This window comes from Muscardinus avellanarius (genome assembly GCF_963383645.1).
Source record: "Muscardinus avellanarius genome assembly, chromosome: 9".
Lineage (NCBI taxonomy): Eukaryota > Metazoa > Chordata > Mammalia > Rodentia > Gliridae > Muscardinus > Muscardinus avellanarius.
Window position 1 is genome coordinate 64,558,357 of NC_137795.1, and position 15,911 is coordinate 64,574,267.

The 15,911-nt window shown below is 37.7% G+C and overlaps 1 protein-coding gene across 2 annotated transcripts in view; it reads right to left on the reverse strand.

The window, feature by feature from the left end:
• The window catches only part of HEPACAM2 (HEPACAM family member 2), a gene marked incomplete at both ends in the record, with an annotated part of 45,290 nt that extends 38,250 nt beyond the window's left edge, over positions 1–7,040 (reverse strand). For both annotated transcript variants that reach the window (XM_080700955.1, XM_080700954.1), the window contains one exon: positions 6,962–7,040. In XM_080700955.1, coding sequence (XP_080557081.1) covers positions 6,962–7,040 — 79 coding nt within the window. The remainder of the gene's footprint in view (positions 1–6,961) is intronic.
• Positions 7,041–15,911: the final 8,871 nt, after the last annotated feature.

Consider the following 15,911-nt stretch of genomic DNA (forward strand, 5'->3'; position numbering starts at 1 on the left):
TTTAGCCAAGCCTTGCCAAGTTCAAATAATTCATGGAGAGTAGTATTAAACCATTATCAGTCATGAACAGTCATTCCTTCCTGGAAGAGGAACCTTGTTTGAGGGCAGGCACAGATGGAGCTGAATGGAGCAGGAGCAGGATAGGACACTAAGTCAGTGAGATGGCCAAGACAAGTTGCCCAGGACCTTAGGACCACGGCGATGGAAACGCAACTGGAGCCTTCCAGCAGAGGACGGCTGGTATTTTTCTTATGTTTTATTAGATTCACTCCAGCTTGCTGTGAGAAAAGACAGATCTAAGGACAAGAGCAGAAACAGGGAGGCCACTTAGAGGGGACCAAAATAAAACTGGAAACAGATGTTGCTGCTGTTGACCAGGGTGGTAGTAAATGACATCATGAGAAAAGCCTAGTGATATGAAAAAGATTTTCTGACACACTGAGGGTGGGATATAAGAAACAAAGAGGATTCAAGAATGACCTCCATATTCTTGACTTAGACCTACTGAATGAAAGAAATTGCAACTGATGAATTAATTATGGGGAAGAACAGGACTTTTTGGGGAAAGAACATGAGTCAGTCTGGGACATATTAATTTTGAAATGTTCATTAGGAATATAAGAGGCAACCCTGCGTAAATATACTGACATGAAAGTCGGAGTAAAGCAAGTTTGGCAGAGAATGAAAGAGGTTCAGATGGCCCTGGTGCCTGGAGCTCAGCCTAGTGCATAGTTTTGGGCAAGGCCTGGGCTGTTCGAGTCCCTGTACTCACGTTGGTGATTTAACTCTGCAGGTGTCTTCCTAGTTTCTGGCACCTGGAGATAGCCTCATCTCAAATCATGATATATTGGTTTATTTTATTTAGCCTTTCCATGTATTTTCAGTGAAAAGAAGAGTCCTGGTAGTCCTGGCTACCATGTTTCTGGAACTCAATTAAATCTTCATTTTAAAAGGGAGTCAATATGATTCCTCTATCGCAGGAACATTAGCAACAGTAGGGAAGAGAATGTAAGAACTTAAAACACAGTATTTTGAACGGTGAGATAAAGAAGAGAATGGAGTGGCGACTGGAGACACACTGTAGACATTTTGGAGGCATTTGTGGTAAGGGAGAGCAGAGAAATGGGCTAGAAGCCAGGCAGGAACGTAAAATGTTAAATTGAAATTTTAGCCATTGCAAATGATCCACTTAAATGGGAAATGTTGATGAAGCAGAATAGAGATGGGTGAAAATGGAGTGGAATCCATGAGCAGGTGATAAGAGATGAAAATTAGACACAAATAGGGGGATTGTACAAGTTCAATGTTCTTATATACAAAATGTCTATTCTCTTGGTTGCTTTCCCTTCTCATTATCATTAGGAAGTGGGTATAGATCTTTAAGCTTCATTCAAACCATGTTATGATGGCCACTGATAAAAAAAGGTATGGTTAAAAAGATCTGTTTGTTTTTTGCAATGATTTCTTTGGAGAAAAATATGTAAACCTGCTCTTATGAAGAATCAAGTTCTATCAACAGTAAATTCCTCTTCTTCTTTCCCAAGGTAGAGGCAAGGGCAAAGATTCCCATGGTTTTGGCTTCTGGCAAGTTATCAGTAGGACTCTGGGGCTGGCAGGGAAGTTAGAGCAAAGGATTCAAAAGAAAGCACAAAGAGGAAAAGAAGAGCACTTACTTCTGTGTTCTATTCTGGCAAGTGCAAGAGTGCTAAGTTTGGAGTTTTTCCAAATTTGACTGATTAGGAAAATAAAAATCAGGGTGTTGAGAAACATGGATAGTAGATAAAGTAGATTATAGAAAAAGAGTAGTAGGTTTTGTAGGAAAATGGTAAAAGAGAGAAAGGAAGATGGAGAATAAATTTCATTTGTTTTTTTATTAATGTTTTTGGTGCTGGGGATTGGCTCCATGGGCATTCTACTTATGAGCTATACCCTCATTCCTATTTTTTATTAAATTTTGAAACAGGGTCTCACTAAGTTGCAGAAAACCTTGTTGTGTTGCCAAGGCTGGTCTTGAACCTGTGATCCTCCTTTCTGGTATTACAGGCGTGCACCACCATGCCTGGCTGTATTTTTTTTTTTAATTTTGAAACAAGTTCACACTAAGTTGTTGAGGCTGGCCTTGAACTTGATATACTCATGAACTGGTATATGGTATATACTCAAGAACTGGTATTACAGGCACATACCACCATGCCAGACTAAATCTATTTCTTAAAACTAGTGAGGTCTAAGATAGGTCTAAGAGGCTCAGCGAGGGGGTGAAGCTCTTAAAGCCATAGATTTAGAAAGACAGTAGGCATTTGAATGGAAGTCTGGGACATGAAAAATTCTTCCTAGTTCACATGCTTTCTACACCAAACAAAATGCATATATTTGCCTACATTAACTTTGGAGATAGGGAACTCCTGACAAGTTCCTAGTAAGCAATAAATAGTAGTACCAATTATTGCTAACTTAAGATAGTTAAAATATAACTTTCATTACATCTATTAAGTATACTGCTGCCTTTCTTTCTCTCTCTTTTTTCTCTCTCTCCTTCCTTCCTTCCTTCTTCCTTCCCTCCCTTCCTCCCTTCCTCCCTTCCTCCCTTCCTTCCTTTCTTCTTCCTTCTTTCTTTTGCAGTACTGGGGATGGAACCCAGGGGCATTCTACCTCCGAGCTACATCCCCAGCCCTATTTTTTTTTTATTCTTTAGTTAGAAACAGGGTTTCACTGAGTTGAAAAGGGCCTCACTTAAGTAGCTGAGGATGTCTGCTAACCATGATCCTCCGGTCTCAGCCTCCAAATGCTGGGATTACAAGCATGAGCCACCATACCTGACTCCTGTCTTTCTCTCTTTTTTTTAAAATGAACATGAAAATATTTATGAAGTTCTCATGGTTCAGTACTGATCTTGGACTCCTTTGTCTTATGTCTACCAGCCTCAAATTTGTCACTTGCTAATTACCCTGAAATAAGGATATTCAGGAACATATCCTCTAATTGCAGGCAGTTTAAATCTTAGCCTCTTATGCGTGGAAAGGGGGTAATATTAGATGGGGTCTAAAGTCTTTTTTGAATCTCTGTTTATGTTCTTGACATCTAAGATGTTTCTCTCGGGGTAGCAGCAACTTACCTTTAAAGATGAAGGGTCAAAAGAATTTTGAAATACTGAGTCTCAGTTTTTAGTCTGCTTATTAAGTTGTCAGACTCTGGATATTCTTTAATAAAGTGGCAATTGTGTGTGTTACCAAGAAATCAAGGGGAATGATGGGAATGCACATCACTGCCATGAGAATGCACTGGGAAAAGCTGTCTGGCTGCTGCCATAAAATGAGATGGTTGCCCCTGGCAATGAGCAGTTTTGTCATTGACTTATTGGTCCATTTAAGACATTTCACAGCTCAATCTAGAAACCACAGCTAGACTGAGATGTCAATATAGATAGCCTGGCTGAGATTTTGGGCAATCTGTTCTTGTCATTTGGGGAAGTCATTGCAGAAGTTCTCATTTTTGCTTTTGTTTTGTAAAGGGTAGAAGCCCCTCTACTTTTTGAAATTATAGATAAAAATATCAATTGATTAAGATTTAGCTAATATTCTGGAAGTGACTGGGTAGCACTCCCATTACTATGGAGTGACAATGTCAGTAGAAGGAAAATTTTGCTGGCTTTTGGAACTTGATTCAAAAGGTTGGATCTTAAGTATGAAAAGACTTGTTACTTAGTTTATGACTAAAATTATAAGAAAAAATTTTATTTAATAAAATAATGCAGCCAGGCATGGTGGCGCATGCTTGTAATCCCTGCGCTTAGGAGGCAGAGATAGGAGGATCGCGCAGGTTCAAAGCCAGCCGCGCCAGCTTAAGAGACCCTGTTTCCAAATTAAAAAAAAAATATAAAAAAGTAGGTCTGGGAGTCTAGCCCGGAGGTAGAAGGGTTTCCAGGAACCCCAGTACCACCAGAAATAAATAAATAAATAAAATAATGCAAATATTGCAGCTCAGAGAAAAATGAAACTGCTTTAGTAGAAAATAACTTATTTTGTACTTATATTCACTGTTTAAGGGGCCAAAACTGGTTCTTTGGGCCATTTTAGGCCGCATCATGTAATAATACCCTAGAGCATATATTGCCATCAGCCTCTCTGAATGTATTCAATGATTCCACATCAAATGAAAAAATGTTTTTCCAAATATGTGTGTTTTCTTTTTCAAACATGTGTATGACAGTAAGAGATAACATAGCTGCTAAAATAGATTAGAGATTACCTGTATTATTTTTATGAGATAAATTATAGGTAACAACTTTAGAGATTACCTGTATTATTTTTATGAGATAAATTATAGGTAACAACTTATAAGGATATTAGTAAGAAGTTTTTATATAGACAATATTTTATCTCACCTCCCTAAATTCTGTTCATTTGTAGAAAAGACACATACCTACTGATATGATAAAATACTTAGAGTAAACTTTAGTGAAAAAATATGTAATTAGATGCTTCTATATTTTAGGAACACATGTTCTCGCCATTGATGTGTTTTCTGAGACAGATGCAACAAATTCATGCTGTTAAACACAGTATTTTACTAATTTTAGAAAAATTAGATTCAACTTGAGAGATATTTTTAACTGCCCTAAAAGACTAAAACTAATGATTTCATAAAGTCATCCTCTAAATGAACAAACTTTAAGAAAATAAATAATATAAAGAGTTGCTGAAATTTTAATTTCCTTTTGATATTTCAAATATTTGAGCCTGATCTATTCAAATTAATAGAAACTTAATTTTATTAGACTCATTAATATTTTCTAAGTATTAAAAAGGAAGACTTGGGGAGAGGGTAGAAGTATGGAGGACAAACATGATCAACACATAATATATGCAATGTCTGGATATTCCATTGTGAGTTCTGCTTATACAATTAGTATGCATTAAGAATTGTAATAAAATGAAAAATTTGTGAAATATATAAAAATAGAAAATACGAAAATAAATATATAGTTGTAGTTAATGTGATTTTTAAAACAGGAAAACTTCTCGCATGTAAGACATAAACGCTAATCTGGAGAAACTTAATAATGCTCTTTATAATCTGCATACAAAATTTCAGCAATATTTTTCTTATAGAATCTTTCTTAAAATGTACAAAATAGTATCTTTAAAATATGTAGTGTTAAGGAACACTTTTACCTGCATTTCAGAAACAAAGAACTCCCTTGACCAGTTTCATTGTATTGAATATAAATATTAGGCTTCACAAAGTGACCTCTACCATAGCTCAAAATAGCTGTCATTTATTTCTCTTTTACCATGCACGATATTAGCAAGCATAACACAACATTATTGACTGAAAATAAACTCTTGAATTTTTAGAGAAAATAGGAAGTACAAAGTTGTGTTTTGAATAGCCTGAACAAACTGTATGTTTGGCTTCATTTTTAAGATTTTTTTTTTAAAAAAGATAAAAACAAAAATGTATTACTCCCTAAAGCAAAGAAGATTTTCACAGTGGTCTTTTCAATGTACTACCTATGAGGAAGGTAAATTTGCATAAGAAAGTAAGTCTTCATATATATAATAACAGCTTTATTTATGAACATGCGATTTAGGGTATCTCATTTTATTTTAGTCAAGTATCTCAACTGGATTGTCTCTTAAGTTCTTCTCAAGGCCAATTACAAAACCTCACTTATGAAACAACAGCTGCCCTATGACTTTAAAATTAAAATTTAAGTTGATATAGACACAGTAATTTCAAAGCTAAGAAAATTATCAAAGCTATTGTAATTCTTCAATTTTGTCATTATAATTCTTCAAATTTTCATAAAATTAAAAAATAAAAATATAGCATAGGCTTGAATGTGATGACATAAACACTGTAATAACTGGAACGATCACAACTATGGAAAACTGAAACACATCATTTTTATAAACTATATATTTCACATATGGGCGCTATATAGTACATTAGGCATACATTTGAATAACAACCATATCTGCAAGTGAAACTGTAACAAAGTACACAAGTGAAAATAAGGCTCTAACTAACTGAAAAAGTCTAAAACTCAAATTGGTTATGTAGCTAAATTTTTCTTAAAGTTTAAGGATTAAAGCCTATTTTAAATTTTTGTCAAATGTAAACAAAACAGAAACTAACTTGACTTAAAACCCACAAATAGGAAGAATGGAAACATGAAAATATGGTAAAATAGTTTCGATGGATAAAAACAGTGGGAACACTGAAGAGAGACACCTTTAAACTCTAAGAATAAAGAGGAGAACGAGAAAAAACATTAAGATATCGTATGCCATTTTCAATATGTCCCACATAAAAATAAAAAATAAATTAAAAAATAAAAATAAAGCAATTTAATAGATTAGACATTGGGCAAAGAGAAAAGCGCAAGGCATTTTGGAGGAATAATTATTTTTAACACATTTCTCCTTTTTCTCAGTTGAAAACTTGGCCTTTTACCCTATTTCATAAAATAAGATAGGTAATTTAAAATAAAAAAGAATAAATTGTTTGCAACAATATCTTTAATTATGGCAACATCCTTAATTAAAAGAAAACCACTTTCGTAAATTGTTTTGAGTTTCATTCTAAGCGGTCACAATTTCATGGCCTATTAGAATATTTGCTAAAACAAATACCTTAAAGGCTATTGGTCCTATAGGTAAATTCCATCAAAGAAGAAATTCATTAGATTTTTATGTATTAACTTTATTAATGAGTGCTGCTGACAATACCAGTTTCCTAAGTAAACAATGACAATCTATTCATTGAACCCCATTTCTCCTAAATGTTCCTACTTCTTTGTTGGAACAGTGTGTTGTTGTTAAAAGCTTCTGATTTACTCTTCAATTATCTGACAGAATCAAAAGTCTAAAGAAAATATGTATCTTATGCTCACAATAAAAAACAAAACTAAAAAAAAAACCCAAACACTTAAAATACAATCCACACAAGACCTTACCTAAGAGAAGGAGGTATATTATGCAGTGAAAGATCCCAATCTTGCTGCCAAAGGGCTCCATAAAAGCATCCTGTCCCATGCATACAGTGCCCTGTTCTGAGGAGTAAGTTGGTTCATGGACCAGCAGCTGCTGGTTTATTTGCTAGGGAAATTAGCAGTGAGGTAACAGACCCTACCCTGCCTCTTGCTCCTGTGATTTGAATACAGAATGAATGTGTATACAAAGGACACAGGGAGTGGGAACACCTGTTATGTGCTTTGCAAGACTACAGGCTTATGACTTTCAGAATAGTTTCTTAGCAATTATCAGTAACTGTCAGTATAGTTTATGAATTATTCTTAGTTACTAATAATCACAAGGGGAAAAATCCTTTTGGGTCGACTATTGAAAAAATGGCATGCTCTAATAATAAAAACTTAAGCTGGCTTCCTATCATGCAAAATTATAACATTATTTTGAAATTTAAAAAGTTTTTTCTATGGGCCGGGCGTGGTGGTGCATGCTTATAATCCCTGTGCTTGGGAGGCTGACACAGGAGGATTGCACAGGTTTGAAGCCAGAATCAGCTACTTAGTGAGGCTCTCAGCAACTTAGTGAGAACCTGTTTCCAAATAAAATGTAAAAAAAATAGGTCTGGGAGTATAGCCCAGAGGTAGGAAGGCTCTGGGTTCCACCCCCAATACCACCAAAAAAATATTTTTCTATGAAAATTAAAGTAGTGTGTGCACAAGCTCGGCAGTTATAAATCTCCATGAAGTCACTGATTAATATGTAAAAATCATACCAAGGAATCAAAACAGAGCACCAGGGTATCTTTAAAAATATATCTTTCTAAGTAGTATTTCCATTACAAATGAATGCTATGGTTTTATTGAATCCATAGGTTCATCTTATTTTTAAAAGTAAATTGCAGCCGGGCGTGGTGGCGCACGCTTGTAATCCCCGCGCTTGGGAGGCAGAGACAGGAGGATCACGCAGGTTCGAAGCCAGCCGCGCGCGCTGGCTTAGGAGACCCTGTTTCCAAATAAAAATGAAAAAATAGGTCTGGGAGTGTAGCCTGGAGGTAGAAGGGCTTCCAGGAACCCCAGTACCACCAAAAAAAAAAAAAAAAAGCAAATTGCAGGTGTGTTTCCAAGAAGGTCTGAAGCATGGCTTGTGCATAATTACAATGAAAAGCCTATGCCAACAGATGATATTGGAGGCTACATTTTCACAGCTGAAACTTAAAGGAAGCAAATCAGCGATCCAGAAAAGATCTTTAACGTGGTGTCCTGGCTACAGTTTTCCAGCCTATCCTTTTCATTGTCATGGAAGCAGGTACTCTAAGCACTTCTGCTCAATTGACTAAGTTATAAGTTAACTCTCACTTGCAAGAAGGCTCTCATTCAAGCCTTCCTCTATAAAGTGGAAAGTGTATAACCAAATTGGCATCTGATCAAGTAAAAGCCTGTATAAGTCAGTTTTAGACGCCCACTGAAGAAGTTCAAAGATGAGAGGGGAACAATGAATACTGTTCAAGTGAAATGAAAAGTTAAAAAGGAATAATCATTACTATGGAATCCAAGTTTGAAAATACTTTTTGCATCCAAGCTCCCAACTTGTCTAGAAGGAAAGAAGCTTTCAGGAAATTAGTCCTCTTCAGAGGCCGGTCACTCTATCATCTCTCCATGTTTCAGAAAAATGGCAAGAGCTCTCCAACCCGACACAATTACAGCACGACTTTCTCTGTGCTGTCTCTAAGTCTTGTACCTACATCTGTTGCAACACGTATCTCATTAGCCTAAATTTACTTCATTAAATGTTTATTTTCCGTTTGAACTCCATGAATACAGAATAATTGTATTTGTGGATCTTTGGCATCAAGACAGAGTACTAAACTAGGTTTTGTTGTTGTTGTTTTTGTTGTTGTAGTACTGGGGATTGAACCCAGGGGCATTCTACCTCCAGCTACACCCTTCTAATATAATTTTACTGTTTTTGAAACAGGGTCTTGCAAAGTTGCTGAGACTCTTACTACTTGCTGAGGCTGTCCTTGAACCTGTGATCCTCCTGCCTCAGCCTTCCAAACACTGGGATTACAGGTGTGTGCCATAACACCTAGCTTCAACTAGTACTTTAAAGATGTGTCCTACTGGGCATGTTGGCACACACTTATAATCCTAGCATTTGGGAGGCGGAGACAGGAGGATCATGGTTTGCAGACAGCCTCAGCTGCTTAGTGAGGCCCTTTGCAACTCAGTGAGATCCTGCTTCAAAATAAAGAATAAGAAGTAGGGCTGGAGATGTAGCTTGGAGGTAGAACGCTCCTATGTTCCATCCACAGTTCCCCCCTCCAAAAAATTTCAAATGCTCTTTGGCTCATGCCTTCCCCTTATCAGTAGATGCTTAAAAATGCTTAGAGGCATTCTAGCTCTGAGTTTCACCCCTAGCCTTTATTTATTTTTATTTTGAAACAGAAGGGTAGTGCTCAGTTGCTGAATGCCTTACTAAATTGCTGAGGCTGGCTTCAAACCTGTATCCTCCTGTTTTATACTCTCAAGTAATGGGATTATAGGTATGTGCCACCACATCCAGATGCACACAAATTTTAGTACTGGATGGCAAAAATACATTTTTTTGTATTGTGAAAGCTCTACAAATATCACATAAGTTCTCCCAATTCCATTTAGATCAGTATTAATCTCCAATTACCCTATTAAATAAGCGATTTCTAGTATTTTACAATAAAGTTATGGCTCAAGTTTGCTGGGTCATTGGCAAATGAGAGGAATAAAGGTATTGTAATGTGTTTTTTCTATTGTTAAATGTACTCAATTTAAAGGATTTTTCTGATTTTTTTCTAATTTCTTTACATTTAAAAACATATTTTATGACACAAATTGATAGTAGATGTTATTCAAGTAAATTAAGTACTAGAATGAACCATACTTGTGATCTTTTCATGTCATGACTCATTAAAAAATTGACACTATCAGTATGGTATATGTCAGGAAAGTGCTGCTTGGCATAAACACGACAAAGTGCCCTCTAGTGGTGGCTTGGTAGAAAGACACTCTTATCTGCTGAAGTAATTTTTTTATTTTTCAGTGTTTACACAGAAGTCATACAAGTAACTTTCAAGTTTAGCTTCAACTGTTGCTAATTTTTACATGATCTTTAAAAAGTCTGAAGTATCTTATCATTATAAGAAACTTCTCACCATCAATGTTTCACACCTCTCTTGCAAACCACTGGGAAATTCTGTTCTATCATCTTCAGGAAAAAAGGGCCTATAGCCTTACTGTTTACTGATCTTAGTTATATTTGCACTTAGATGAGAAGGCTGATTAATGTAAAATGATCTGTTTCTATAATTATTAAATTTCAAGCAATGAAAGGAGCCAGTGGGGTATTGTATGTGTGTTTGCAATTTTATATAAACACATATATGGTCAGAGAGAGGGAGAGGGAGATAGAGAAAGAGGGAGATAGAGGGAGATAGAGGGAGATAGAGGGAGAGAGAGGGAGAGAGGGAGAGAGAGAGAGAGAGAGAGAGAGAGAGAGAGAGAGAGAGAGAGAGAAGAGAGAGAATGAGGATATTGCGTGTGTATTGGGAGGGCAGGGATCTTTTGTTATCTCTCAAGTCACAGTTCATAGTTTACAGTCTATTTAAATTGTAAGGCTGGCTGGGTGTGGTGGCACATGCTTGTAACCCCAGCATTTGGGAGGCTGAGACAGGAGGATCGCAGGTTCGGAGCTAGCCTCAGCTACTTCGTGAGGCCCTTTGCAACTTAGTGAGACCCTGTTTCAAAATTAAGAATATAAAATAGGGCTGGGGTGTAGCTCAGAGGTAAAAGGCCCCTGGATTCAACCCAGTTAATAAATAATTGCAAGGCTGATCGCTGATCTTGCTTTACACAGCAGCAAAGGTCTGCTACACAAAATTTAAATGCCCATATTCTCCAGTAAACAGTTTTAAATTATTTTGTAATGGCAAAAATAATTGAGAAGCAGAGGTGGTACAATGACTTTGCTCCTAGAGGAACTGGGAAAGGAAGCATTTTCTTACTGTCGTACCGAGATCAGGCCATCACAAATGCCTATGCCGGTGCAGGTGTTCACTCCCATATGGCAGAGTCTGCAATGCTGTACCCTAGAGACCTACATCTGCCTTCTATGGCTAGTTAACTACGCAGCAATGCCTTCCTTCCCGGGACCTCTCAGGCCACTGCTTCACCTCCAGGAAGTGTTCTGTTTTCTGCTATTGCCTGCTCAGGAAGTAGTCATGTCATCCTGGAAGGCAAACTTCTCCACTGCTTTGGTATTTATAGCATCCTAAGAAATTTATTTTCCTAATCTAGCCATGATTCCGGCTCTTTTCTTAAGATTTGAGGACTCTTCCTATTTAGGCCATTAGAAATAGTCTCTTATCTTACTTACTGATATTAACATTATCCAATATGGGATCAATTTACTTAACTCTGAGTTTTGATGTTCCAATCTGCAAAATCAGGAATGACACTTTTTTACTAAGAGACTATTCTACAGCAAGCTTTCCTCAAGACCTGTTGACATGCCACTCAAACTTCCCACTAGTCTGCACTGGCCGACTACTAACAACAGTTCTCAGACAAATATGAGAGTCAAAAAGAAATCTTATGCATATGTTTTTTTTTTTTTAAATAAAATGGCCAGGCGTGGTGGCACACGCTTGTAATCCCCGCGCTTGGGAGGCAGAGAAAGGAGGATCGTGCAGGTTCGAAGCCAGCCGCGCACGCTGGCTTAGGAGACCCTGTTTCCAAATAAAAATGTAAAAATAGGTCTGGGAGTGTAGCCCGGAGGTAGAAGGGCTTCCAGGAACCCCAGTACCACCACCACCACCACCAAAAAAAAGACATTACCCACCTTTTAAGAAGTGTTCTTTAGGCATTTTGAAGTTTATCAAGCTGAAACTACAGCATGTATGGCTTAATTATTTTATACAGTGTTAGTATATGTTGATACAGTTTATTAGATAATAGCAGAAATTTATATGTTTTCAATATTACACCAATAGCTTTGGGGCTTGTAGAAGCCTGGATTGTCTATCTTTTTCCATTATAAGAAGTATAGTAAACTGTGAAGTTTTAGAGCAAAAAAGTTTTAATGATTTCTTGCTTTTTTGTTTCAAAAGATATGCAAAATGCCGGGCGTGGTGACGCATGCTTGTAATCCCAGCATTCAGGAGGCTGAGAATGGATGATCTCTCAGCCAGCCTCGGCTACATAGTGAGACCCTCTGCAACTTAGTGAGACCCTGTTTCCAAATAAAGAATAAAAATAGGGCAGGGGGTGTGGCTTCGAGGTCAAATGCCCCTGGGTTCCATCCACAGACCCCCCCCCCCAAAAAAAAGATATGCAAAACATCATTTTTTTTTTTCAGTTTGGCCTAGAGAATAAAGTAAATATACTGGATAAAAATGTTTATTTGATAACTTTTACCTTTGTGTGTCTGAGTGTATAAGGGAAGCAATACGAGAAATAATACGGGTTCTAGTCCTGGATTGAGCCCTAATGAAATGTGTGGCCCCAAAGCCTTTTATGTATAAATTCCCTCATTTCTAAGGAATGGATTTAAAATGGTAGAGCTGGGCTGCCTATAAGAATCACTGAAGATCTTAAACCAGCAACTCCCCCAAATAATAACAACAGCATACTCCTCAAGTGAATCTGAATAGGCAGGTAGAGAACTACTAGAATGGAATCATCCTTAAGCTATGATGTTAATTTAAACTGTGAACTCCTTGAGGACCACGGCCATGTCTCAGTATTCTAAAGTTCTCAATGTAGTGTCACCTTGTGCCAAATATTCAATAAATGCTTATTGAATTTGGGTTTTATTTTATATGCTAATATGGTTGGTAGGTTTGGTTCTTTTGATGTTTTCAGGGACTTTTAAATATTGAAGTTTTCCATACAAGAAGAACAGTCTAACAACTAAGATTAGATGAAAAATGAACTAAACTAGAATTGCCCTAAATTAACAGGAAAATTTTAAGGGGTTAGAAACAACAAAGTCATCAGCGTGGAGACTCCTCAAAAAACTGGGAATGGATCCATTATATGATCTAGATATGCCACTCCTGGGTATCTTCCCAAAGGTGTTGAAACCAGACAACTACAGTAATATATGCATACCCATGTCCATAGTAGCACAATTCACAATAGTCAAATTATGGAACTAACCTAGGTGTCCATCAGTTGATGAATGGATCACCAAATTATGGGAAATACACATAGTGGAATTCTATTCATCAATAAAGAACAAAATTCTGTCATTTAGCGGGGCGTGGTGGCACACGCTTGTAATCCCCGCGATTGGGAGGTGGAGACAGGAGGATCGCGCAGGTTCAAAGCCAGCCTCTCTGGCTTAAGAGACCCTGTTTCAAAAAAAAATGTGTATATATATATATATATATATATATATATACACACATATCTATATATATCTATATCTATCTATCTATCTATCTATCTATCTATCTATCTATCTATCTATCTATATATCTGGGAGTTTATCCCAGAGGCAGAAGGGTTCCATCCCCAGTACCACTAAAAAAAAAAATTCTGTAATTTCCAAAATATTGAAGGACCTGGAGAACATCATGTTAAGTGAGATTAGCTAGTCACAGAAAGTGAAGGGTCATATGTGTTCTCTAACAGGTGGAAGTCAGAAGTAATAGGGATACCAAAGGGACTCTAGATAATAAGGAGAAATCTCAGTAGAGCCAGGTAGGTGGTATAAGGGAAGGGGAAGGGGAAGAGTGAGGTTCATTGAAGGAATTACTACCATCAGCTATGTGCACATATGTGAAAATACCAACATCAGTCTTGGTACCTGTATGGGGAAGGGGGGACATGGGGAGGTAGGGGCACCAAGTGCTGTGTACATGTATGTCACTGTCAACATGATTTACATTATGATGTGAGATTATAAGGAACCAATAAATGCATATAAAGATAACAAAAAATAATAAAGTCAGAGACTCATATAGGAACATAATTTTAAAAGGAACTGCTAAGCACTATGATGTATGTATGAGGTGGTTCTGTAGAAATAGAGGAGTAGGAAGAATTATGACTGATAATTCTTGATAAGAATTTATTGTACTTTACAATTTATAAGTTGCATTCTCTTATATCATCCTTACAAAATCCTAAATAAAATATTATAACCTCATTTTAAAAAAGTAACAAGTCTCTGAGAACAGATATTTTGGGATTAAAAATAACCTCTATGTTTCTCAAACTTCAGTCATTTGCAAAATACCTGTATTGTTTTTACTGCCTTTGCCATCCATTTTATTGTTTGACTAATATTTTTCTCTTAATTAGTTAATTAATTTATGGTGCTGGGGATTGAACCCAAGGGCATTCTACCTTCAAGGCACACCCCCATTCCTTTTTTTTTTTTTTAATTTGGAAACAGTTTCTCTCTAAGCTGCTGAGAGCTTCAAGTTGCTGAGGCTGGCTTTGAACCTACAATCAATCCTCCTGTCTAAGCTGGGATTACAAGTATGTGCCACTAGGATCGGCTTGACTAATATTTTTCATGAGGTTGGTATATTTTAACAATATTTAGTTGTCCTGGAAATTCATTTGAAACCCTGGATTGTCATTTTTTTCCCCTAATAAACAAATCTTGAAGTAAATGTAATGCTTCTGGTACAATGCTTTAGAGCTTGCTCTTTTAATATATGAAACCCTTGCTTAAAACATCTGAATAATTCGTTTTTCTGTTTTTGCCTTAATTTGTGTAGTGCATCTGCACATAACAGGGACATTCTTTAATTTCTCCATACCTGTTTCATTGTTTTTACTGTTATTATTAGTATTGGGGATTAAACCCAGGGGCACTCTGCTACTGAGCCACATCCACAGCCCTTTTCATTTCAAAATAGGGTCTCACTAAGTTGCCGAGGCTGGCCTGGAACCTTCAATCCTCCTGTTTCAGCCTCCCAAATACTGGGACTACAAGTGCGTGTCACCATGTCCAGTTCTAAAATGTCTATAAAAAATAATGGTAATAGGCTCCCGTTTCCTCATTTTTAAAATAGAGATAGTAGTCATATTATCTCCTGTAGCATCGATGCTCATGTGAAAAAATGATACATGTAAGACTATTAGAGTTCCTCATATGTAGTAGGCTTTCAATAAATGTTAGCTAGTATTTGGGGTCCGGGTCATTTTTCTTAGTCTCATAATTTGAGAGTCCTTTAAAAATCGAACCCTCAAAGACTCCCCTACCATTTCCCCTAACTTAACTAAAACTGCTAAAAGCTGAATAGAAAGATATAAAGTGACCTATTACTCCTTACTATTGTCCTATTTTCCTCCTCAACTTGCCTTAGGTTCCGCGAAGTCAAATGACTGGTGGGGGTCAGTCAAAATCCGTCGATATTAAGGCTTGGCCAAGGATGCCAAGGCGGAGGAAGAAGAGCCCTAACTTTAGCCAGCCGCTTGGGGCGACCAGGACCAACCACACACCTTTCCGAGGGCCAATGGCAGCGGCACCTGCGGAGTCCCAAGCTCTCGGGCTAACTCTGAAAGCGTGTCCTTTCCAGTGTTTCTTCAACTGCGCGCTAGCCTCGCCTTCTCCCGCCCCGCACCCCTACACCAGGAGGGGTTTCCTCCGCCACACTCCTAGGGAGCATCTGTCAGGCGGCGAGCACACCTGGCTCAATGGAGGTCACTCAGACCAATCGCATTAGCAGGTGAGCCGCTATGCCTGTTGGGATATGTAGTCCCGCGCGGGCCTCCCCGGCCGCCGGAAGACCACGCTTCCCAGCATGCCCCGGGAAAGGAAGGCTGCCCCGGCCGGCGGCTCACGTGACCACTCACTATGGCTTCCCTGTGCTGGGGCCAGCTGTTCGGAGGTTCGGGGGTGATTTGTTAGCTCTTTGCTGTTGGGGAAGCTCCATAGGATTCCAGC